The sequence below is a fragment of the Leptonychotes weddellii genome, chromosome 14 (genome assembly GCF_054177405.1).
Source record: "Leptonychotes weddellii isolate Sample4059 chromosome 14, ASM5417740v2, whole genome shotgun sequence".
Taxonomy (NCBI): Eukaryota; Metazoa; Chordata; class Mammalia; order Carnivora; family Phocidae; genus Leptonychotes; species Leptonychotes weddellii.
Window position 1 is genome coordinate 48,943,610 of NC_138382.1, and position 22,408 is coordinate 48,966,017.

The following is a 22,408-nucleotide window of genomic DNA, read 5'->3' on the forward strand; positions in this document are numbered from 1 at the left end:
ACTATACCAATGGTTGGGAGTTCAGCTTCCTGTCTGTTCACCATAGAGAGAAGCCCCCAAGGTGATGAGCAGTCTCAAATTATACACAGAGCCTTTAATTAACTGTGCTTTATAATTCCCCATCTTTAGGGACAGGCAGCCAAAGCTTATCAGACATTTGAGGAAAGCCTCTAACATGAAAATCAGAGATCAAAACAAATGGTGGGGGTGGTGAGGTGGGGGAGAAGGAAGAAAAGTAAAGATACTGAGGAATAAAAGATAATGCAGGGAGTGGAAGAAAATGGCTAGAAGTGATAATTAATATTCCCAGAGATAAGAGAAGCTATTTCTTTTTTGAAATAGGAATAAGATGACTAAAAAGGAACATTTCAAGAGATAGCTCTTGAAAATTTAAGATATGACCACAGAAATAAAGAGGTTAGTAGAAATGATTGAAAGTACAATTAAAAGAAAATCTCTCAAAAGTCGAATCTAAGGACAAAGAGATGCACAAATAGAAGAGAATGGGTAAGAAAGGTCCAACATACAAATAATAGAAGTTGCAGGAAGATAAAGCAGAAGAAAGAAGGGAAGAAAGCATCAAAGAAATAATACAAGAAGAAATATTCCAGAACTGATGGTTTCTAAGTTAGTAGAACTGAGTTTTTAAGAATGAAGGGGCTTAGCCAGGGTTTGGAAATAAGGATGAAAATAGATCTACACAAGGTGAAATTTCAGAAAACCGGGGGAGAGAGAATATCCAAAAAGTTTCCAGGGACAAAAAAAAAGCCCCCAAAAGATCATAAAGGTTTGGAGTCAGAAAGACTCTGGATTTTTCAGTAGCCATACTAGAAGTGAGAAGACCATGGAACAATTTTTTCAAAACTGTGAAAATTATTGTCATCCTAGAATTCTGTACTCGGCCCAACCAGAATCAAGTGTGAGGTGGGAATGCAGTCATTTATCAGACATGCAGGATCTCACAAAATTTACCTCCCATTCATCCACCCTCAGGAAGTTATTGGAGGATATATTCCACCCAAACAAGAAAGTAACCAAGAAAGAGGAATATTTAGGATCTGGGAAACTGGGGATACATTGTAGAATAGAGGTGAAGAGAATCCCTAGACCAGCAGTTGAATTGTAGGTTGAGAAAGAAGCCAGTCCAGAGTGGAGCATGGAATGCAGACATCAGGTGGAATGTCTCCAAAAGGGCAATGGAGGAGGGAACAGATTAGCTGGTGTGTGTGGACATGCTGAGGGGAGGTGAAGAATGCTGGGGAGTGTGGAGTTGAATTAGTAAGACGAGCAACTGCCTCTTTTTTATTTTTAACTTCAGGAAAAACCAAGATACAAAAGAAGGAAATGCAAGGGTAGTACCCCGCGTGGTTTAGCTGCAGTTCCATACTGGTTGTTAAGATATTAGAATATTTATGGGGCGCCTGGGTGGCTCAGTTGGTTAAGCTACTGCCTTCGGCTCAGGTCATGATCCTGGAGTCCTGGGATCGAGTCCCGTGTTGGCTCCCTGCTCAGCAGGGAGTCTGCTTCTCCCTCTGACCCTCCCCCCTCTCATGCTCTCTCTATCTCATTCTCTCTCTCAAATAAATAAAATCTTAAGAAAAAAGATATTAGAATATTTATCTACTCATTAGTAAAGAACTCCTACTCTGAGTGTCCTCCCTGTTGTCCATTACCTCCCTTAGGTCCCCTGGGCACCTTCCTCCAGTCTCCCCTGATGATTAAAAGTCGAATAATTTTCATGGTAGGGATGCCCCAGGACCCTACTCACCTCTCAGCCTCTGTTCTAATTGCATAGAATCAGGGTACAAATGAAATATTTTGAATATTACCCCTATTCAGTTGTGAATACTAATTTACATAATCATAATAGTGTAAATATTGATTTAACTAAAAATTGTGATAAAAGTATAGTAGGAGGATGCAAGGAGGAAGAATGTATGGGGCAGGAAGGAGTTGTAGTAGAGCTAAATCCTTATTTTCCATACTAGGAAATTCATAGATAATATCTGAAGCTGAAAAAAAAAATTTAAAGCTGTATAAGCAACGGAGAAACAAAGAAGAAATAGCTAAAAGTATTTAAAAGTGGTTCCCTCTGAGGAGTAGAAACTATGTGTGTGAGAGAAAGAGAGAGAGAGTTGGTATAGGGGATTGCTTTTTTTTTTCCTGAATGGAAAAAAATTAATGTAAAATAAAACGTTATTTCTAAAAACAACTTTAGTCTTCTAAACAACTTGATTTTCTTTTTTCCAGTGGCAGTATGATCACCTCACCGCTACCTATCTTCTGCTTCTAGCCAAGAAGGCTCGGGGAAAACCAGTTCGTTTAAGACTTACTTCTTTTTCCTGTGGACTAGCCAATACCACCCCATTCACAAACATCAAGGTAAATGTTAGAACGGTTTTTGTTTTGTTTTTTTTAAGATTTTATTTACTTATTTGATAGAGACAGAGAGAGCACAAGCAGGGGGAGCTGCAGGCAGAGGGAGAGAAATGTTAGGACTTTTTGTGTGAGCACCTACTGCTCTTTTTTTTTTTTTAAAGAGGGGGTGCAGAGGGAGAGGGAGAATTTTTTTAAATTTATTTATTGTATATGTAGAGAGAGAGAGAGAGAGCGCATGGGGGGAGGGGCAGAGGGAGAGAATCCCTAAGCAGACTCCCCGATGAGCATGGAGCCCAACACAGGGATCCATCTCACAACCCTTAAGATCATGACCTGAGCTGAAACCAAGAGTCATATGCTAAATGGACTGAGCCACGCAGGCGCCCCAAACACCTACGGCTCTTGCCTTGTGCCTGCTGCATTCATGGGTGATACGCCACTGGTATCAAGGAGCCAGAGGCAAGACATTTTATGATTTAAATATTTTGGGGGGGGGGAGAATAAAATTTAAATAAATAAATAAAAAATATATTTTTGGTGAGGAAAATGGGAAATTCTGAACTTGAACTCTAAAAATTTGAATGTAAACATAGCATTGAAATAATCCTCTCCTCCCCTCTGTTTTTCACAAAAGTAATTTGATTGTTGCAGAAAAATTTTAAGCCACAGATAAGCCAAAGGAAAATAGAACTTATCTATGAACCTACTGCTTATAGGTTTTTTTTTTTACTGTGTCTTTCCAGTCTTTTTTATAGTATGCTTATTTATATAATTTATGTATATTCAAGTACTTTTAAAAGATACCGTATTATTGGGTTGTAGATAAAAATTTTAAATATTGTTGGGACTAAGATTTCTGAAAGAGGATATATTCTACTTTATATGACATGAAATATTTTATTTTTTAAAATATTTTATTTATTTATTTGACACAGAGAGAGAGAGAGCACAAGCGGGGGGAGCAACAAGCAGAGGGAGAGGGAGAAGCAGGCTTCCCTCAGAGCAGGGAGCCCGATGCGGGGCTCGATCCCAAGACCTGGGATCATGACCTGAGCCGGAGGCAGATGTTTAACCGACTGAGCCACCCAGGCGCCCCAACATGAAATATTTTAATGAATATTTTGATACTCATTTATGTTGATTGTTTAGGTTTGTTTTGAGCTTATGTAACTCAAATTCCTTGTATGAGTTTGTTGTGACCATATAATTTTTTTCTATTTTTATCTTCTTTGTCTCATTTTTCTTTGTCATGAGCATTTAGAATGGTAGAGAAGCTTTACATTTAGGGAAGCACCATGTCATTCCTAAGAGTTCACATTAGTCTCTGTCTTCTGTCTGATTCTTTGTTATCTAAAATTCTGCCTTCTGAATCCTTTGCTGGCTGGGTGTGGAACTTTGTAATACAATAAGCCTTCCCTTTGATTAATTTAGGTTGCTATTTAAGTTATTCTAGCACTAGGAAATTGTACTTTTATTATTCTCAGAGAGAGGTAGTTAGCTCTCTTTACAGAATCCAGTATAGCCCAAATGACTATGTAGGTGAAGTGATTTTATTTCTTTAGGTTTCAAACCTCTGTTAAAAAAAGCCATCTTGGGGCACCTGGGTGGCTCAGTTGGTTAAGCAGCTGCCTTCAGCGTGGGTCATGATCCCAGGGTCCTGGGATCGAGCCCTGCATCGGGCTCCCTGCTTGGCGGGAAGCCTGCTTCTACCTCTCCCACTCCCCCTGCTTGTGTTCCTTCTCTAGCTCCCTCTCTCTCTATGTCAGTTAAATAAATAAATAGGGCGCCTGGGTGGCTCAGATGGTTAAGCGTCTGCCTTCGGCTCAGGTCATGATCTCAGGGTCCTGGGATCGAGTTCCGCATCGGGCTCCCTGCTCCTTGGGAGCCTGCTTCTCCCTCTGCCTCTCTCTCTCTCTCTCTGTCTCTCATGAATAAATAAATAAAATCTTTAAAAAAATAAATAAAAAATAAAATCTTAAAAAAAAAAAGCCATCTTTTTCATGATCTTGTATTGAATCTCCCTCTGACCCCCCTGAATTCCTTTACTGCTTCATTTAGATCTCTTTTTGACACTTGTCAGTCATGTGCTGCAGATATAGGGGATTTTATGTTCTTCCCAGACCGTGCCAGTCCCTTCTTCCCTCCCTAGTTGATCTCTTAATCAAACTAAGCACTAAAAGTATCAGTAGCTGTTATGGAAAGGAATCTCGAAGTGAGATAATGTCATTCCTGAGTTGGTTTTCTAGCCTGTTCTTGGAGAGTTTTATTGGATTGGTGAATACCCCATACCCAGACAGACCTATTACCCATGGACTTCATGAATTGTCCTGTCACTCATCCTGCCCACATTGCCAGACCCTTTAAACTGAAGTGAATACCTTTAGGTCCAGGAGGACACAAAATCATGAACTCTTTTTCTGATCAAGGTAGTTTCAGAAAGGAATTAGATAAGTCTGTATTTATAATAAACTTTAATCTTAAATTATATATAAATTATGCACATTAAATTATAATAAACTTTATTAATAAACTTTGGCTAAATTTTTACATTTATGATACCTTAGTTAACAGGCCTGAGACATTTTCCTAAGCCATTGAATTTTCTTACATCTGGATTGGCCTGATCTCAGTTTATCTGCTTATAACATTTATGAAGTATTCAAATGGAAAAGATCTGGGAAGATACTTACTCTTCTCTCTCTCTCTTTTTTTTTTTTTTAAAGATTTTATTTAGGGCGCCTGGGTGGCTCAGTCGTTAAGCGTCTGCCTTCGGCTCAGGTCATGATCCCAGGGTCCTGGGATCGAGTCCCACATCGGGCTCCCTGCTCAGCAGGAAGCCTGCTTCTCCCTCTCCCACTCCCCCTGCTTGTGTTCCTGTTCTCGCTGTCTCTCTCTGTCATATAAAATAAATAAAATCTTTAAAAAAAAAAAAAGATTTTATTTATAAGAGAGAGTGAGAGTGAGAGAGAGAGAAAGCACAAGCAGGGTGAGGGGCAGAGGGAGAGAGAGAAGCAGACCCCCGCTGAGTGGGGAGCCCAGTGCGGGGCTCGATCCCAGGACCCTGGGATCATGACCTGAGCTGAAGGCAGATGCTTAACCCACTGAGCCACCCAGGCACCCCTTACTCTTCTTTTCAACTAATGAGCTTTGACTCTGATCATGTAATTATTTGGGTATTTATGTTATTTAATCAATTTTTATGATAGGTAGACATTTTAATGACAAAAAATGGAGCAGAAATAAAATTTGGGATTGTTTTCTGATTTTATGCAAATCATTGAAGCTTGAAACAGGGTTCCTTTGTACTCTTCTCCGCCTTGATAGAATCATCCCTTATCTCTGGGGTGTTGTTTATGAGAAGGTAGGTAATCCTGAACTATTAATCAATAGATGGCGTTTTCAGTGAAACAATAATATAGTCTGATCCAAGAATCATAAAAGACTACATCATCAGGTGCCTGGGTTGCTCAGTCATTAAGCGTCTGCCTTCGGCTCAGGTCATGATCCCAGGGTCCTGGGATCGAGTCCCACATCGGGCTCCCTGCTCAGCAGGAAGCCTGATTCACCCTCTCCCACTCCCCCTGCTTGTGTTCCCTCTCTCGCTGTCTCTCTGTCAAATAAATAAATAAAATCTTAAAAAAACAAGAAGACTACATCATCAACATATCATTAGCATTTTCAGGCCCATGCTTGCTCTATAACAGTTAAGTTACATAAAGATAGCACTACACTGGAATAATAGATGATTGGTGCCAACAAGGGACTAGAGGTGTGTTTTAGTGGCTTTAGGAAGGGAGTGATCACCATAGGTGACCCAAACTGGATCTATAGTCAAGTCTAGAAAAAAATGGAAAAGAAGGAACACAGTATTCAGGGCAGGATAAATGAATTAGCAAAATCTCAGGCACCTAAATGTGCTTGATATATTCTGTTGGCAGTCATTAGACTTTGGTTAAGATGGAGAGGTCAAGTAGGGAAAAAGTGAGAGGAAGAGAAGGAGGAAGTGAGCTGGGGGTAGGCGAGATCTAGATTGTAGAGAACCTTGAAATGTCATGTCAGAAGGGTTAGACTTTATGCTATAGATATGGGAGCCATTGATTTTTGAACAAGATAGGATAAGTCACTTGCATGACTGTAATTTTGGAAAATTCATCCAGATTTGTTCAGTTAGGGGTGTGTGTGCTGTTACTCCCTTCTGCAGTGCCCATGACAGCCATCATTCATACAACACTGTTCTTTCCCTCACTGAACCTAGATTTAGCTTTAGTATTTTTCTCCACCTAGCACTGCATGTAGGTAGTTCTGGTTCATGATAACTGGAGAACTCTGTCATTTCTGGCTGAGAGGGTAGAAACATTGGTGGCACAGACCATACCATCTGTTTGAATAGTTCAGGTCTGAGAAGATGTGTTCATGAATTAGAGCAACGGCAGTGGGACTGGAAAGTAAATGATGAGAGATGAAGAATTCAAGTAAAATTGTCTGGCCAGCTAAACTCGATGTTGAGGGGAAGGGAAGGAAGGAGAAATAAAAAAAAATCCGATTATACTCCATAGACTTAGGATTTAGGGTGTGTCTAGTATACCCTTAGTTTGTAGAGGGGGAAGAATGAGGGAAGATAACTAACTCTAGTGGTATTGTTAGCACAGGACCCCAAATATCCTGTCCCCAGGAGATGTTTCATAAAGCTAGTTTATTTTTAGGAGAAATTGCTGCATACTCTGTATGTACTTACAACGAAGAAACCTATATTTCAAAGTCATTTCCCTTCTGTTTTCTACTTTGTCAGAGCTTTTTTTTTTTTAAAGATTTTTTTTATTTGAAGCGGGGAGGGGCAGAGGAAAAGGGAGAGAGAGAATCCCAAAGCAGACTCCCGCTGAGCGAGGAGCCCAATGCAGGTCTTGATCCCAGAATCCTGAGATCAGGACCTGAGCCAAAATCAAGAGTCAGACGCTTAACCGACTGAGCCACCCAGGCACCCCATCAGAGCTTTTTATTTGTTATTTGTCTGGTGGTACAGTGATTATCTGATAATAATAAGTTAAATAGCATGGCATATAATGTAAAAATGTTCCAAGACATGTTATTTGAGAGTCAAGAGATTCTCCTATGTAGTAATTTTTTTTTTTTTAAAGATTTTATTTATTCATTTGAGACACAGAGATACAGAGAGAGAGAGAGAGTGCATGAGCAGTGGGAGAGGCAGAGGGAGAGGGAGAAGCAGGCTCTCCGCCGAGCCAGGAGCCCGATGTGGGGCTCGATCCCAGGACCCCGGGATCATGACCTGAGCCGAAGGCAGACGCTTAACCATCTGAGCCACCCAGGCGCCCCTCCTATGTAGTAATTTGTATTAGCATTATTTTGACTTCCTATTTTCTGTCCTGGATGGTGAGCTCCTTCAATATACTATCTCTGCTTTGTTTCTGCTTCCAGGGCCTTGCCCTGTGCCTCAAACATACTCTTTTAAAAATTGAATCATGATGGTGTTGTCTCTAAGTTTTTCTGTTTTTCAATAGTCACAGAATCTGAGTCTAGAAGATATGACGACAAGTGATGAAAACTATGTGGCTGGGTTGATAGACTATGACTGGTGTGGAGACAGTTCATCAACAGGTGTGGCCACTCCTGAAACACCACAGGTTGGTTATTTGTATTACTGTTTTGTTTTTTTTTTTTAAAGATTTTATTTTTATTTATTTGACAGAGGGAGACACAGCGAGAGAGGGAGCACAAGCAGCGGGAGTGGGAGAGGGAGAAGCAGGCTTCCCGCAGAGCAGGGAGCCCGATGCGGGGCTCGATCCCAGGACCCTGGGATCATGACCTGAGCCGAAGGCAGATGCTTACCGACTGAGCCACTCAGGCGCCCCTATTTGTATTACTATTTAAAGCAGTGTATGTTGTCTTAGTTATAAAAACATCTAGACTCTAATGTGAGTATGTGTAGTAGCTCCATGTAATATGCAGTATTGTGTATGTGTTTGCAAATCTAATGAATTCCTAATTCCATTGAAAACATTAATGAGAGATTGTTGGAATATGAGTGAAAGAGAAGCCAGTTATTTCCAAGTTGAAGGAAGCCAAGATTCCATTTTGGAGCACTTTACTCCTCCTCGTTTCGCTTTTCTTGTCCTTTTTTTCTTCCCCTCTTCCCCTTCCCTCCCTTCCCCTCCCCTCTCCCATTCCAAAAATGAGGTATAGCTTACATGTAGTTAATTATTCACCATTTTAGTGTACAGTTCTGTGTGTATACATACAGTCATGTAACCACCATCAAAATCAAGAACAGTTCTGTTGCCCCTCCCAAATTCCCTCATGCTTCTTTGCAGGCAACTCCATATTCCTCCCAACTCAGAGAAACAACTGATCTGTCTTCTTCTCCTTTTGATAATCTTTTGTTCTTTACATAAGCCCAGTTTACTATTTTTTTAACACATTGCTGGGCTTAGTTTGCTAAAATTTGTTTAGAATTTTTGCTTCTATGTTCTTAGATGAAATTGGCCTATAACTTTTTTCTTCTGAAAATTTTAATTTTATTATTACAGAAGTAATACATGGATACATTCATCCTGCAAAACATTCAAACAATATAGAACAATGTAGAATAATGAGTGAAAGGCTTTCTTCTCCTTTTCTTGCATTCCATCCCATTTTGTATTAATCTTATCTGATTTTGGTATTGTGATTATATTAGTCTTCTAAAATGATTTGGGATGTGTTCCTTTTTTATTCCCTGGAATGGTTTTTTAAGAGCTAGGGATTATATTTTCCTTGAATGCAGGTAGGACCATGCAGGTAGTATGAATTTTGTTACCAAACCTATATGAAATTATAAATTATTAAAGGAGACTTTTGCTTCTCTAGAGCCAAGGCCAGGACAGACACATTTTTGTGCCAAACTCCTTTCCAAGGCAGATTTATATTTAATTCACCCTTTCATTTTTAGTTAAAGCCCCTTCTGGCTTTTCTTGAGAGCTTTGGTTCTAGGTCTAGGGCTTCCATGGCTGTTGAAACCCACGCTGTCAGTTTTCCGAGATAGTAGGTAGATGCCCTTAGAGCAGTGGACAGTTTCAGCCTTCATTACATCTCTGGATACATGCTCCTCTTTTTAGTTTGGACTCTGAGGATTTTCCTTACTTTTTGGCAAGCTCAACCATAAATTCAAAAGGATTAATAAATATTTTGTATCCAACATTTCTTTCTTTTTTTTTTTTTTTAAAGATTTTATTTATTTATTTGACAGAGAGACAGTGAGAGAGGGAACACAAGCAGGGGGAGTGGGAGAGGGAGAAGCAGGCTTCCTGTCAAGCAGGGAGCCCGATGTGGGGCTCGATCCCAGAACCCTGGGATCATGACCTGAGCCGAAGGCAGACGGTTAACGACTGAGCCACCCAGGCGCCCCAGTATCCAACATTTCTTTTAGAGTATTTTAACATGGTTTTTCTGCTCTAATCATTGACTAAGCTTTTATTTTTTGGTACATGTTGAGACAAACCATGGCAATCTAGGCATGGGAAACAATTCTTAGGATTTATTTGTGGCCATTCTCAGTATTGCCTGAGATCTGGGTATGTTTAACATTTAACCTGAAACATGTTGAAATGATCTGTCAATAGAACAGCCTAAAGTGATCTACATGTACTACAGAGAACTGAATATTCCATTTTCAAATTTCCTGATATTGCCAATAATATCCTTTTGAGAGTATTTCATTTTAATAAAAATGGTGCAAGGTAATTTGCAAATGATTAAAGCATATTGTAGAGAAATTGACTTTTCTTCTTCGTCAGTGTGCTTTATCCAGGAACTTTTTTTTTCCAGTTTGCCAAGCATTGGACAGAATCAAATGGTCTGGAATCTAAATCATTAACTCCAGTATTATGCAGAGCATCTGCCAATAAATTAAAGAACAAAGAGAATGTATATACGCCTAAGTCTGCTGTAAAGGATGATGACTGCTTTGTATTTCCTGAGCCAAAGACTCCAGTTAATAAGAACCAGTATAAGAGAGAAATACTTTCTACACCAAATCATTACACTACACCCTCAAAAGGTATTTGCTATGTGGACTAATCATTGGTAAAATACTTTAAATTCCATTCTTCTTACCATCTAAATAAAAATAACAGGTCAGAAATGACTAGCATTGCTCTCAGAAATTTCTGCTTTTTTATCATGTGTTATTTGCATTGGTTGAAATGAAAGCATATTAGTCAATTTCCAATTTTTCTTAAGTGATATTTTTTCTCTTTTTCACATATATAGAGTTGAATTATAGCATCATAAATATCAAAGCCAAAAGGCAAATTAGAGCTCATTTCATCCACCTGCCTTTTTCACAGCCGAAGAACCTGAGACTCAGACAAGTGATTTGCCCAAGGTCATATATCCAGGTTTAGACTTTGCTTTCTCCTTTCCCCCCACTTATCATGGCTAAAGCTAAAGTCTCTGCTGAGCCCTTCTTACTCATGTAGATATCCAGTTCTGGTATCTGATCCTGCTCTTGTCCATATCCCAGCAGACAGGTGAGACCTGTGATGTCCTTCTAGATATCTAGATCTATGTCTGGATATTACAACTTTCTCATTGCCCTTGGTTTCCTCGTCAGCTCAGTCAGCACCAATTATGTAAGCTGTTTCCTTTATGACACCTCAGTGTTTTCTTGCTGGCCTCATTTGAGCACATTCTATTTTGTTAACGTGCCTCTTAAAACACAGTGCTTAGGACTGAACCCAGTTTTCTAGTACTGGGTCTCATACGGTTAAGACAGTAAGTGTTGTGAGAGTAGAAATTCTGTCTGCCATGCTCATTGCAACATTGTATAGTATGTAGTAGGGGCCATGTTTATTGTCTGGTATATAGTAGGTGCCCAATGCATTGTGTATGGTAGGGTCATATCTGTTGAATGAAAGAATGAATAAATTAGAGCCTGAGGGGTTTTATTTACCATGATATAGTCTATGTCACTTTTTAAAATGACCCCTAAACATTTTTGGCCTTTTTCCCAGCAATTGTGATATATTCTTTTTTTTTTTTTGAGAGAGAGAGAGTGTGAGCCCACGTGTGAGTGGGGAGAGGCATAGGGAGGAGAGAGGATCTCAAACAGGCTCCATGCTTAGCCTGAGATCATGACCTGGGCTGAAATCAAGAGTCAGAGGCTTAACTTTCTGAGCCACCTAGGAGCCCGACCTACTCTTGTTTTATGTTAAGAGCCTCATGAACCGAAATTCTGAAACATTGCCATGTGAACTGCTGCTAAATCACATCCTGCCATTGTGCTTCCAGTTTACTAGTGGGCCTGATAGTCAGTTCCAGAGCTCTATTTCTTATACAGATAGTATGAAAAGCTTTGTCAGAATATTTACTGGAAGTTCTATTATTATGTTAATGGCATTCTCTCGTTCATCAACTCAAACAATACTTTCCCCAGAATTGTGAGGCTAGTTTGGTGTGATAAGCATTTGTGGCTGCTTGGGGTTGTTATGAGTAAGATAAGTCTGGATATAGTGGCACCTTAGTAGTAGCTGCTATTGCAGTTTTTCTTAATGGGGTTGTTTCTCTTCTGTTATTTGTTAATATAGCTACAACATCCTATGTGAGTCAGGGAGTTGGGTAGGGAGGTAAGTGGACTTTGGCTCATTGAGGGCTTTTTTTTTTTTTTTTTTAAGACTTTGATGGTTATATCCCTTCTGTTACTGTGTGTGTGTGTTTTAGCTTTAAAATTTTTTTAAGGATTTATTCATTTATTTTTTAGAGAGTGTGAGTGTGCACGTGTGTGTGTGTGTGTGCCCGCGCGCACGCGCGTGTTGGGGGAAGGGGCAGAGGGAGAGAGAATCCTCAATAGACTCCTTGCCGAGCACTGAGCCTGACATGGGGCTCAATCCCAGGACCCCGAGATCATGACCTGAGCCGAAATCAAGTCGGCTGTCCAACTGACTGAGCCACCCAGGTGCCCCTGTGTTTTTTAACTTTTTATGTAATTCTGAAGGTTTTGACATATGGATAGTTTGGAATTTATAGTGTTAAAGTGTCATCAGTTTGCGTATCTTGATCCCAGGACCCTGGGATCCTGACCATAGCCCAAGGCAAACACTTAACCGACTGAGCCACCTAGGCGCCCCTGGTTATTTTTCTTTAAACATAAGAGCCACCTATGGAAGCTAGTGGCTGAAGCCTCAATGGATAGCTTCCATTAGTGCTTTGCATTTGACTTTGACTCTGAGTCATTTTTGATATTAGCAGTAATCACTTTACTGAATCTTGTACAATCCAGTTAGTGACAATTTGTCGAAGAGTAACTGTGTATAGTAGTAGATACTCTTTGTGTACAAAGATGAAAACTATTTTCAGAGATACCCATGAGTGATCTTATTTTCTTATTCTTATAGAACCAATGAAAACAGTGCTGAATAGTCATAAACAAAACAACACCTCTAATGTCTTTTTAAAAACTTGCTATACTTATTATAAAGTGTTATTACTTCTAAAGGGCATGTAACTTTTAGATCATGAACAAAAAGTTAACTAATCAGTGGTAGCCAGATTTGTTATTGCGAATTTGTCCGGACTGGATACAAACACCCTAGTAGAATCAAACACAAAATTCTAGAATAGGGAATATAAAAATAACCAAAGCTCACAGCTGTTTAATAACTTTTGTCAAGACTTCACAGGGACTGTTCTCTTTGCCTAACAGGAATTGACTAGGACTAGGAATTGAATTAACACCTCTCAATACTGTTTCACTTAAAAGCATAAATTGGATCCTTGTATAAATACAGATCAACTTATTTATAGAAAGGAGAATCAGTAGTCATAAAATCTGTATTTATATGATCTTTAAATCTGTCATATAATATTAAGCATGGCCTCAGTTTTGCAGTGAAGGAAAAAGAAGAGCTACACATGCAAAGCAAAATGATTTTGTTTTTATAAAAATCACATGGAAACATTTCTTTAAATAATTAGAGCCTTAACAGCACTGGCCAAGTGATTACAGTATTTCTGAGTCAATGAATAAGTGATGTATGCGTTATTGATAGAAGTTTTGAAACCGTAATATGTCACCTGCATGTGGTTTGTGTTTCTTGTTTTTCTAATAGCCAGAAACCAATGCCTGAAAGAAACCCCAATTAAAATGCCAACAAATTCAGCAGGAACAGAGAAGTTAATGATAGGTGTCATTAGCCCTGAGAGGCGGTAAGTGTTCTGTTTTTTAGATTCTTTGATCTTCAGTATATGTAACCAGATTTCCTTTTTTCATGTATGATAAACCCCATTAAGGTATAAAACCATTGTATAAATTATGTTGGAGACTGTAGGAATGTCTAGCTGAATGACGATGGTCTGTGTCCATTCCTGGAGCTATTGCTGCTGCCTTCCTCATGGGGTAGAATTCTGAAACTCCTCAGGAGTAGGACTGGCACCTTACCATATGGCAGGCTGGGAAGACAGTGGCCCTGGCCCCAGCCACATAGTACCCTTTCTGAGGCCCATCTCTTCCTATGCTTCTGCCAGTAGAATATAGATATCCACTAACAGATAGCAGTTACTCAAATAGTAAAGATACCAACGGGTGCTTCAGAGAAAACTCATTCCTCTTGTATGGACAGTTCTGCAGCATTGGTGACCCTTCCTTGTCTTTTATAGCTATTTTTTTTAAAGCAGTATCCATTTTGAGGACAGCTGGGGAAATTAGACCATGAACTAGATATTAGACAGTACTATGGCATTATTATTAATTTTCTTGATGTCATGTTGGTATTTTGGTTATGTAGAAAAGGTCCTTATTCATTGGTTATGTATGCTGAAGTGTTTCAGAGTGTAGTCTCATGATATCTTCAGTCAGGTTACTTTCAGATGGTTCAGCAAAGATGCACATATATTTAATGTATTTACTTATCTATATACATAGAGAAAGCAAATGTGGCAAGATATTAACAACTATTGAATCTAAGAGGATATATGGTTGTTCGCTGTACTATTCACTCAACTTTTCTGTATATTGACTTTAAAAAAAAAGCTAGGGGAAAAATAATTTTGCCAAGTGGCAGTTGGCCGAGGGGAGGAGTGATGACTATGTTCCAGTGGGAGATGGCTTTTGTACTCCCTGGGGAGTGAGGTGGTCCGGCCTTGGCATGCTCAAGTGGCCTTTGAGGGCCCCAACTGGCAGGAGGCCCAGCTTTACTCATGGATTTTTTTTTTTTTTTTTTTTAAGATGTCGCTCAGTGGAACTGGATCTCAACCAAGCACATGTAGAGGATACTCCAAAGAGAAAAGGAACCAAAGTGTTTGGGAGCCTTGAAAGGGGATTGGATAAGGTTATCACTGTGCTTACTAGGAGCAAAAAGAAGGGCTCTGCCAAAGATGGGCCAAGAAGACTAAAGGTAAGTGGACTGGAATTCTTTAATATGGATTTCTGAAGCTGACTGCTAACTGGACTTTTTTTTTTTTTCTAAGAGAAGTACTGAATGAATGAATTGATTATTTTTTATTTTATGCATTTTGATGCAGTGGGCTTTGAGAGTGCAGAGGTAAATTATATATACTTGCTCCTTTCAAGGAGCAAATAACTATAATTAAAATACTCAGAGCGATTAATCACAGAGGCAACATGGAGGTGGGGAAGCATGGGTATAGATGGGGAACTGAGAGCTGCCTTGAGGATGGGTACTTGAGCTTAATTGTCATATCTCTGATTGTAGGAGAGTCCCTGACACATGGATACCTTTGTAGGCCCTCAAAAAATATTTCAATGCATGAGAAGTGAATTTGAACTTTGAATGTGGTATATGTGAAGAAAATAGTGAGCAGCAGACTGGGAAGGTAGGCCAAGAGGTCCTCACAGGCCTAAGAGATTTGGACCTTATTTGATAGTCCTGTTACGCTTTAAAAGACTTAATGTGTCAGTGATGTGGACAATATGGTAAATATTGGTAAAGGAAAGGAAAAAGAAGTTACTAGTGGATATAAAATACTTCTTACTCTTTCGGATTCTCTCAGCATTCCTTCAGACATCTAATGAATGACATGTTTGTTTGGGGGAAGTAAGAGGTAAAAGTATGAATAAGACACAGCCCATGTCATTGAGGATCTCGTAGAGTGGCAGTGAAGACAGGCAGGGATGTTGCTCTGTGCTGTGAGAAAAACATGTCCCAAGAGGTGTGGGGCGCGAAGGAGGGCAGAGAAGATGGCAATGTTCCCTGTGGTTGGGGAGTGGGTCTGTGTTTAGTTTTTGCACTGAGAATCTGATTGAGAGCAAATCTAGGCAGGTTTAGGGAAGGAAAATGATGAGCTGTTGGGCAGAAGTGTGTTTCAGGGGAGAATGTTCGTTTATGTCCTGGTTAAAGTGGAAGAAGATAGGACTTCTCCATTAATATTTGTTGCCTTGTTGAACTTGTATAATGCACTGAGAAGTTTTGCATTGTCCTTTTGTTCTAAGATTTCTCTAGATGGAGACAGTTACGAAATATTTCAAACCCTGACATTGGGATTAAGAAAACCATAGTGTCATTTCTCTGAAAAACATTAGGTAAAATTAAGGAAACATGTCCAATCATATACATTTTTGAGAGGCTAAACAGTATCAAATACTGATGGATAATATGCCAAAAGTGTTCACCTGTGTAAATTGTTATGGAACCCGAATGCATTTTCCAGTAGGAACTGCTGTGTTAGTTGGCTTTCCATGTATTCCCTAATACTTCCAGGATATAGGTTGGGAATGAAAAGACCTGGGTTCTAGCCTCAGCTTCGTACTGTGTAGCTTGGATAAGTCATTTTATCCTTGACTGCCTCAATTTCCTCACTTGTAAAAACGAGATAATTTCTACCCTGGCAACTTCACAGAGCTGGGATGTGTAAACAAAGCTGTCTCTGTGAGATGAACATGAAATGCTCTATTATAAAAGGTGCTCCAGTGTTGAGTAGCATTGTTTCTATCCATGTTGAGCATTTTAACCCCAATGGAGCAGAACCACAGTCCTAATTAGCACACACCTAACATTGGAAACTTGACTAACTTCGGATCTTTGACTCTTTATAATGCTTTAAGTTTTTGCAGAACTGCAGAGCTTGCTTTAGGAAATTAGTTTCATTTTTTTCTTCCTACCTCTTGTATTAAAAAATTATAAACTTACAGAAAATTTAAAAGGATGGTACCTGGTACAAAGAACACTTTAGGTTGTTAAGAGAGCAAATCATATGTAGTTAAGCCCTCTTTGTAGGAAGCAATCTGTAAAAATCTGAAATTTAAATAGATTAGGATTAATTCTTTATTTTACAAAAGGAATCACTAAAATTGTGATTTAGAAGTGTTCTGCTTATTATCTTGACAAAGCCAATTTAGTTTGGTGAAATAGCCCTGGATGGGAATCCAGCAGACAGAGGGTCCTGTAACTTGAAGCTGGGTTCCTAAACTCCAGTCATTTAACTCACCTTCATATCGGCATATCATCTGCACTGTTATTTATCTGGCATTTTCTTTATATTTACTCTTTAAAAAAAGACAAAAAAACAGATTTGGTGTGCCTGGGTGGCTCAGTTGGTTAAGCCTTCGGCTCCGGTCATGATCCCAGGGTCTTGGGATCGAGCCCCGCATCGGGCTCCCTGCTCCGCTGGGAGCCTGCCTCTCCCTCTCCCACTCTGCCTGCTTGTGTTCCCTCTCTCACTGTGTCTCTCTCTGTCAAATAAATAAATAAATAAATAAATAAATCTAAAAAAAAAAAGCAGAGGGAGAGGCAGGCTCCCCGTGGAGCAGGGAGCCCGATGCGGGGCTCGATCCCAAGACCCTGGGATCATGACCCGAGCCGAAGGCAGACGCTTAACGACTGAGCCACCCAGGCACCCCAAGATCGCTAACTTTTTAAAAACTTGAGTTTATTTTTATTTTTTAAATTTTATTTTTTTAAAGTTTTTATTTTTGACAGAGAGTGTGTACAAGTAGGGGGAGTGGTGGCAGAGGGAGAGGGAGAAGCAGGCTTCCCGCTGAGCAGGGAGCCCGACGCGGGGCTCGATCCCAGGACCCTGGGATCACGACCTGAGCCGAAGGCAGACGCTTAACCATCTGAGCCACCCAGGGGCCCCGAGTTTATTTTTATTTTTTTATTATTTATTTAAAGATTTATTTATTGTAGAGAGAGAACATGTGTGTACGAGTTGAGGGGGGAACAGAGAGAGAGAAAGGAGAGAGAATTTTCAAGCAGACGCCCTGCTGAGTGGGGAGTCAGACGCGGGGCTCGATCTCACAACCTTGAGATCGTGACCTGAGCTGAAATCAAGAGTCGGACGCTCAACCGACTGAGTCACCCAGGCGCCCCTTGAATTTATTTTTAAAGAAACTGTATATGATTAGTTTTTGCTAATTATGTTTTTCCAAATCAGATTGGAACAAATACGTAAATACTAAAATAAAAATACAGTTGACCCTTTGATCAACATGGGTTTGAACTGTGTGGGTCACTTATATGTATATTTTTTTCAACAAATATATAGGAAAATTTGGGGGGATTTGTGACAATTTGGAAAAATCAAAAACCACATAGCCTAGACATATCAAACAAATTAAGAAAAAGGTATGTCATGAATGCAAAAGATATATGTAGATATTAGTCTATCTTATCATTTACTGCCATAAGATATAAACAAATATATTATAAAAAGTTAAAATTTATCAAAACTTATGGACACACACATACTGTACATGGCACCATTCACAGTTGAGAGAAATGTGAACAAACTTAAAGGTGCAGTATTAAATCATAATTGCATTAAAATCACCTGTAATACATGTTGTACTACTATAATAATTTCATAGCTACCTTCTGTTGCTCTTGTGGTGAGCTTGTGTTTTGAGTATCTGCTTAAAACGCTGTGTGATGTGGGGCACCTGGGTGGCTCGGTGGGTTAAATGTCCATCTCTTGATTTTGGCTTAGGTCGTGATCTTAGGGTCCTGGGATTGACCCCTGCCTTGGGCTCCCTGCTCAGGATGGAGTCTGATTGTCCCTCTCCCTCTGCCCCTCCCCCTGCCGGTGCTCTCTGTCTCACATAAATAAAAAAAATCTTTAAAAAAATAAAGTTAAATAAAATTCCATGAAAAACACTGTGTGATGCTAATCATTTCCATGTGAGCAGTTCGTCTCTTCAGTAAATTGCGTATCATAGTAAAAGATGATCTCTGGCGGTTCTTGCATATTTTTTCATCATTTTAGTGTAATGCCATAAACCTTGAATAACGCTAGGGGACCCATATGAAATGCTGCTAGTGATGCTGGAAGTGCCCCCAAGAAGCACAGAAAAGTCATGACATTACAAGGAAAAGTTGAATTGCTTGATATATACCATAGATTGAGGTCTGTAGCTACGGTCGCCCACCATTTCAAGATAAATAAATCCAGTAAAAGGACTATTGTTTAAGAAAAAAGGGAAATTCGTGAAGCCCTTGCTGCAGTTATGCCAACAGGCACAAAAATCTTGCACTTTTTGCAAAATGCTTTTTTTTTTTTTAATCGCATATTGAAAATGCAGCTTTTATGTGGGTGCAGGATTGAAAGGCAGATAGAAAGGCATACCTATAAACTTTAATATGATTTGAGAAAAGATGAAGTCTTTATGACAACCTAAAGCAAAACAAAGGTGAAGTATCTGAAGTTGGAGAATTTAATGCCAGCAAAGGATGGTTTGATAATTTTAGAAAGAGGTTTGGTTTAAAAAAATGTCAAGATCACAGGAGAAGCAACTTCTGCCCACCAAGAGGCAGTAGATACTGGTTCCCAGATGCCATTAAGAAAGTCATTGAGGAAAAAGGATATCTTCCTGAACAGGTTTTTAATGCAGACAAAAATACCCTATTCTGGGGGCGCCTGGGTGGCTCAGTTGGTTAAGCCACTGCTTTCGGCTCAGGTCATGATCCTGGAGTCCCTGGATCGAGTCCTGCATCGGGCTCCCTGCTCAGCAGGGAGCCTGCTTCTCCCTCTGACCCTCCCCCCTCTCATGCTCTCTCTCTCTCTCTCATTCTCTCTCTCAAATAAATAAATAAAATCTTAAAAAAAAAAAATACCCTATTCTGGGGAGAAAAAAATGCCACGAAAGACATTTATTAGTAAGGAAGAAAAACGAGCACCAGAATTTAAGGCAGGGAGGGATATGCTAGCTCTATTGTTTCATGCAATGCAGTCAGGATTATGATCAGGACTGCCCTTGTTTATATAGCTGCTAACTCCCAAGTCTTGAAGGGAAAAGATGCCCACCAAGTTGCCAGTACAAGAAGGTCTGGACGAGAATCCCTTTTCTGGATTGATTCCATCAGTGCTTTGTCCCTGAAGTCAAGAAGTACCTTGCCAGGAAAGGAGTACCTTATAAAGTTCTTTTGATATTGGACAATGCTGCTGAGTCACCCAGAACCCCATGAGTTCAACACTGAAGGTGTCCAAGTGGTCTGCTTGTCCCCAAACACAATGTCTCTAATTCAGCCTCAAGAAAAGGGGGTCATAAGGACCTTTAAGACTCATTACACCCAGTACTCTCTGGAAAGGATTGTCAGTGTTATGGAAGAGAATGTCATGAAAGTCTGGAAGGATTTCATCATTGAAGATGCCATTGTTGTAACAGAAGAAGTCATGAAAGCCATGAAGCCCGAAACAATACATTTCTGCTGAAAAAAACAGTCCACACATTGTGCATGACTTCACAGGATTTACGACAGAGCCAGGCAAGGAAATCATGAAAGAGTTTGTGGATATGGCAAAAAAAGATATGTGTGGGGAGGGTTTCAAGATATGAGCCTTGGAGAAATTCAAGAGCTGATAGACACTACACCAGAAGAATGAGCAGAAGATGAGTTGATGGAGGAGGTAAGTGCTTCTGAACCAGTGGCAGATAATGAGGAAGAAGATGTAGAAGAAGCAGCGCCAGAAAACACATTGACATTAGGCAATCTGGCTGAAGGGTTTCCATTATTCAAGACTACTTTGGATTTCTTCTATGACATGGACCCTTTTATGATATGAACACTGAAACTAAAGCGAATAGTAGAAGGAGGATTGGCACCGTACAGAAACATTTTTAGCGAAATGAAAAAGCATAAAGTCAGACAGAAACTACGATGTATTTCCAAAAGTTCCACCAAGTGTGTCTGCCCCTCCTGCCTCTCCTTCTACCTCTTCTACCTCTGCCACCCCTGAGACAGCAAGACCAACCCTTCTTCCTCCTCCTCCTCCTTCTCAGCCTACTCAACATGAAGATGAGGATGAAGGCCTTTATGATGATCCATTTTCACTTAACGAATAGTAAACAATCATCATGCCGTATAGTTAATAAACTTACATATTGTGTATGTGTGTGTCTTTGTGTGAACATCTAATAGCTGTACAAGGATCATGAGACATTTTTTGTCATCATCATTACTTAAGTATTCATCATGTAGAACATTGTGTGCAGGACTCACAGAAGTGGATTGTCTATCTTTACTTAGACATAAGGTGAGTGATACTTAATATAAAATTAATAATGTATTTGTTTTCTTACTGTTGTATAACTTTGCTTTCAAAGAATTATGTTACTGTTCAGTATGCTTCTGTTGTGATTGGAGAAACTGCTTATCAGCCTATCATCACCAGCAGGTAGTTAAAAAAAATATCTAACAAGTTTTTAATGCTGTATTATGAATATGACTTTATTACTGTATCCCATAAAATTTGTAAGACCATTTATTCATTAGTGTATAGGCTAAGCTACTGTGAAGCAATCATATTGATTACACTAGGCCACCATGAAGCAATCCTATTGCTGCTGCTTTGTTATCAATGCATGAATCACTATACCTGTAAATAAATAAAACTTTGTTTTTCACATCTTTTCATTTTTGATATCCAGTGTTAGTAATACATATAATATCTATAGTGTTTTGTGTCATATAAGACTATTGATGTAGGTACTAACAGATGATAGAAGATTCATCTTGTAAACATACAATGTAAACTTACAATATTGATAAATGTAGTACAGTACTGTGAATATATTTTCTCTTCCTTATTATTTTCTTAATAACATTTTCTTTTCTCTAGCTTACTTTATTGTAAGGGTATAGTATATAATGCATATAGGGGCACCTGGGTGGCTCAGTCGGTTCAGTGTCCAACTCTTGATTTCGACTCAGGTCATGAACCTCAGGGGTCGTGAGATTTAGTCCCGCGTCAGGCTAAGCCTGCCTGGGATTCTCTCCTCGCTCTCCCTCTGCCCCTTTTCCCCCCCAAGTCCGTGTTCACACACTCTTATCTCTCTCTAAAAAACAAAACCAAATAAAATAACAAAAAAATACATATAACATATAGAATATGTGTTAATTGACTGTTATGATATCTGTAAGGCTTTCGGTCAGCAATAGGCTATTAAGTTTTGGGGGAGTCCAAAGTTATATGTGGAGTTTTGACATTGTAGGAGGTCAATGCCCCTAACCCTTGTGTTGTTCAAGGGTCAACTATATGTACAAACCACATTTCCTAGGGCATTTGTTTCATTTCCCACAGTTTACATTTTAGGACTATTACTATCTCTAGCATAGCATGGGAAGGGAGAAACGAGCAAAGCTCATACAGATATAATAATTAATATTTATGTATTTCTTTAAAAAGATTGGTAGGAGAGGAGGATGGAAGGTTAAAAAGGATGATATGGATGGAGTTACTAGTGAATATTATTTCTCCAAGCTCTTCAGTGCCATCTTATTTCAGCTTACCAAGAGTTGTTGGAAATTGTTTCTGTATTTTTCTGGAAATGTTTCCCTTTGAAGTGGTACTATAATGAGTTTGTGAATCTCTCAATTAGGTAGGATGGTCTTTGTGTTGATGTAAAGATTTACTTCTTACCCCTTCTTTTTCTTTTTTAAGCTTCACTATAATGTGACTACAACCAAATTAGTGAATCCAGATCAACTCTTGAATGAAATAATGTCTGTTCTTCCAAAGAAGCACGTTGACTTTGTACAAAAGGGGTAAGAAGCACGCCTAGAGGCTGTTGCATTTATTGCTTGATGTC

The 22,408-nt window shown here is 39.4% G+C and overlaps 2 protein-coding genes across 7 annotated transcripts in view; one reads left to right on the top strand and one right to left on the bottom strand.

The window, feature by feature from the left end:
• Window positions 1-22,408, bottom strand: part of GNE (glucosamine (UDP-N-acetyl)-2-epimerase/N-acetylmannosamine kinase) — a 326,114-nt gene that overhangs the window by 266,280 nt on the left and 37,426 nt on the right. The window lies entirely within an intron of this gene.
• MELK (maternal embryonic leucine zipper kinase) overlaps window positions 1-22,408 on the top strand; it is an 88,773-nt gene that overhangs the window by 63,730 nt on the left and 2,635 nt on the right. For all 6 annotated transcript variants that reach the window (XM_081803172.1, XM_006729116.3, XM_081803171.1 and 3 more), the window contains 6 exons: window positions 2,251-2,382; window positions 7,896-8,018; window positions 10,198-10,429; window positions 13,479-13,575; window positions 14,594-14,762; window positions 22,261-22,364. In XM_081803172.1, coding sequence (XP_081659298.1) covers window positions 2,251-2,382; window positions 7,896-8,018; window positions 10,198-10,429; window positions 13,479-13,575; window positions 14,594-14,762; window positions 22,261-22,364 — 857 coding nt within the window. The remainder of the gene's footprint in view (window positions 1-2,250; window positions 2,383-7,895; window positions 8,019-10,197; window positions 10,430-13,478; window positions 13,576-14,593; window positions 14,763-22,260; window positions 22,365-22,408) is intronic.